This window comes from Bombyx mandarina, chromosome 13, assembly GCF_030267445.1.
Source record: "Bombyx mandarina strain Sakado chromosome 13, ASM3026744v2".
NCBI classification, from domain to species: Eukaryota; Metazoa; Arthropoda; class Insecta; order Lepidoptera; family Bombycidae; genus Bombyx; species Bombyx mandarina.
Genome location: NC_143220.1, coordinates 16,233,395 through 16,237,279, shown reverse-complemented (window position 1 = coordinate 16,237,279; position 3,885 = coordinate 16,233,395). Strand labels below are relative to the sequence as shown.

Genomic DNA, 3,885 nt, shown 5'->3' with positions numbered 1-3,885 from the left:
AGCTCGCTTACGGGTCCGCGCGTAGTTGATACAAACCATTAAGTAGAAAAAAATGAAACACGTGGTGCGAACCAGACCAGACCAGGCCAGAGTACTCAAATGCTTTCTAGAAGACTGACCGGACGGACGCAGAAGTAGAGGCAGACCCAAGCTCAGATTGGACGGCTTCGAACAGATCACAAAGAACTTAGGGGTGATAATTTGGAGAAGGTAAACCACCGAGAGGTGGCTACTGCGACTTTATTACCTCAGACGATGATGATGGTGAATATAAGTATTATATATCAACTGGCAATAATTTCCATACTGAAAAAAAGAGGATCCCAGGTGCTACTTACAGAATAAATTCATGATGAAACAACAAAATAGAAAGATGTTACATTGACTGAAGAGTATAGATGCAATGTTAGTAGAAACAAATTTAATAATTGTTACAAACAGGCCAACAAGAAATTATCTACTAGAAGTGTGGGAATACAATCATATCGCACAGGACGAATTGTTTAATTCGTTCACTAATGATTCGTGTTTCGTATTTATAGCTTTCACAAGATGGGGATGGGTTGACGGTTGACAAATTGATAACTTTATAATTAGCGGTTATGTTGTGGCCGGCCTAATTTGAAAATGACATGCGGCGTAATGAGCATCGCGGGAAATATTCACGATGTATGAGAAATTTACGTAATTATAATAATATGTATTTTAATATCTAATTGATATCTTATCTTATACCTTTAAACGAGCAATTCTTATATATTAATATATAAATTATATATAATCAGAACCTCGGAAACGGCTCCAACGATTTTCATAAAATTTAGTATACAGGGGATTTCGGGAGCGATAAATCGATCTAGCTATGATTTATTTTCAGAAAATGTTGTTTTATTCGTGTTTTCAATAATATAATCAACTTTATGACTCTTCCCGACATATATTGGCGAATAATAATACTATTTTTACTACATTAAAGACACAACAAGATGGCGTTATTAAAAAAAAAGCCGAGCAAAGCTCGGTAATCATCTAGTCCTTATTTATTTAAGGATTTTTTCTTATTTACTCCGGACGAGCTCACGATCCATCAGGTATATTAAGATTACCGGAGGCCGTCGAGTTCACAACGCGAGTGTAGCAATACGTTGTATTAACCAGTAACCATTTAACACCAGGTGAAGCTCTTTCACTCCTATATACAATAATGAAATAGTATTCTCTTTTGCGCCCGTTACACCATTTGTGCTTAGAGCGTAGCCGTAGCGGTCGGAGTGTTTCCCGAAGTGACGAATCGAAGTAAGCCCTGTGAAAAGTACAGCCGTGTTTTCAAAGCTAATACTCGATGCAAAGAGCCCCGCATCAGGGCAAGAAGCGGTCCCTTTGATCACCATGAAGGTCAGGCCAGTAAAGTCAAGTATCAGTGGACTTGGATACCCTAGATCGATCCGTGATCTTCTGCTCCCACGTAAAATTTTTTCACGACCGCGTTGATCTTGGGCTGATTTTATTCCATGATCTGCAAGCGGAGTAAAATATCCCATCGTAATAACGTGGCGCTACAAAACACGCATAATAATCTACACGAGTGTGGTATTAGGTCACGCGGCGCACTCACACACACTCTTTTCAGAAAATTCAATCTCGCTTTTGCAAATTAGCTGTCGGAGCGCCGCGCCGTGTCACGTAAGGAATGTAAAAGTTAACGACGATCTGGGTCTCGAGCAAGATCCACAATTAATAAGAACGGCGTTAGAAGGCTACTTTAAAACGGCGGCGCGACTACACTACACTACACTACACACACTACACTATGTTTTAGAGTTCCATACCCGAGCTGGCTTACGCAGCAGCTCACTGTCGTCGACACCCTAGACATGTCCTAGCAGGTCTGTCAGTCACGTCAGTGTATGGGTCACAATTCCGATACGGTGGTTTGTTTATCCCAATTCTTTCGTTGTTTGTGATACGAAACCAGGTGTTTAAACTTTCTTGCTCTGTGAATCTCTTAGATAAAACAACAGAAATAATGCATTAGCTTGTCTATTGTAGTTTAAATATATTGGCTATAAAAAGACTATAGGTACAAAAGTTGGTATAGATAATATGTACTTGATGACTATTATTTAGCAGTTTATTGTCAATTTATACGACACCCTCTGTACGTTACTAAGCCGTCAATGAAACGATGAGTACGGCATCCGCAGCATTTGTAAAGTTCCGATGGTAATCAACCGATTTCTTACTTCATTTATAAACGTTTAATTCATACACATTTTAGGTACCATTGTGTTTTGATGGTGTAATGTACATGAAAATACCTACAAGCGTTCCAGCTAGATGTAAAACTTTTTGCTCCCTATGACTTGTTTTTGACATTATGACTTGTGATAAACAAATACCAAAATTATATATAAATTTCAATGTTAAGGCATACGTGGTGTAACTCAATAGACTTGTCTTAACTCTTTTACGTATTTGTTCAATTTATTTTCAATTCTAATTTTACTATAGTCAGAAAAACTATGTTAATGGTCATACAGAAGATATTGCTTTATAGTTGTTAGTTACGAGTTATATGATTTGTGTATTCGGTCATGGCACTAAGTAAAAAACAGTTGGAGAAGTTGAGCGGGTTTACAATTTCGTTGTTATCGTTTGGAATGACAACCCTGATTGGAATGGTGTTTCTTACTGATTGGAAACCTGTTGCTACCTACATCCCTTACTATAACACTAAATTTGAAGAAGTGAAAAAAAAAGAGTGCTAGATAGTTTTTTGGGCAGGTCGTCTAGAAGCATTGAGTTATTTTTTGCGAAGGGCGTGTACTCTTTATAGGTATATATATACTCTCCTGTTCTCAAATTTGGGGCACGCGTTTGGAGAATAAAATAAATGTTGAATAAAAGAAGAATAGAATTAAAATAATGGCTGGTTTCGAGATCAGGTGTGTCCGGATTTGTAATAAAATGTCAACCAGGTCGTTCGCAGCCGGCACACGCGCAGCTGCCCGTCGGCCCTCCGTACCTCCAGTGAGGTGCGCCCTCCGAATAAATACATACCTACAACCTTTGTTATTTTAATGTTTTTTAATGATTTGCATTTTTTGTTGCAAGTCAGTAAAATATATGGTATAATAAAATTAAAGTTGATCGTTCTAGAATGAAATTCTTTAATTTATTGATATTTGAAATTTAAATACTAAGCTGTTGAGCTGTTTCAAGTTTCGATCCTGAAAGAGCTGAACATCAAGGAGAGACTATCGTCAACAGTCCAAATACGAATTCTCAAGTTCGTCGGGCGCATTGCTTGTAATGAGGACTCCATTGAGCGGTTGGTAGTGCAAGGAAAAGTCTAGGGCAAAAGATATAGCGGACGATTCCCAACACGATGGACCGACCTCATAAAATCTGTGACTCACTCCAACATAAATAATTGCTCTCATTCTGCGAAACATCGTGACAAATGGCGTCGCATCGCGAGAGCATCAGTATCGCGGGATTCGACTGATGCATGACCACGACTACTCTGTCAAGAGTGTACGACTAGGAAGAAGAAGAAATACCAAGCCTAGAATAGAATAAAAACTATTGTCATTTCAATGAGTAAATTAAACGTTCGTAGTAAATATAATGAAAAAGCAGTGAATATATACGATTATTCGCAGTTCTACTTTTGTCAAACTACATTTCAAATTTTAGATTAAATTTCAAACTTTAAACTTGAAGTATCCATAATTATAATCAGGGTAAATACCCTAAATTACCCAAATATTGTAATCTCAGAAGGTGATGTATATAAGTGAAATAATGTAGGTGATGTAGATAAGTGAAATAATGTAATCTCAGATCTTAGATATCTCTGAGACCATTTTTCAAATTTCATTC

General features: G+C 37.5%; 1 protein-coding gene across 1 annotated transcript; it reads left to right on the top strand.

Annotated features, from left to right (window-relative positions):
- Positions 1-1,930: 1,930 nt before the first annotated feature.
- On the top strand, positions 1,931-3,048 carry LOC149501692 (uncharacterized). Its single transcript, XM_089732179.1, has one exon. The coding sequence runs from the start codon at positions 2,595-2,597 to the stop codon at positions 2,766-2,768; it is 174 nt and encodes a 57-aa protein (XP_089588305.1). The 5' UTR covers positions 1,931-2,594; the 3' UTR covers positions 2,769-3,048.
- The last annotated feature ends 837 nt before the right edge of the window (positions 3,049-3,885 follow it).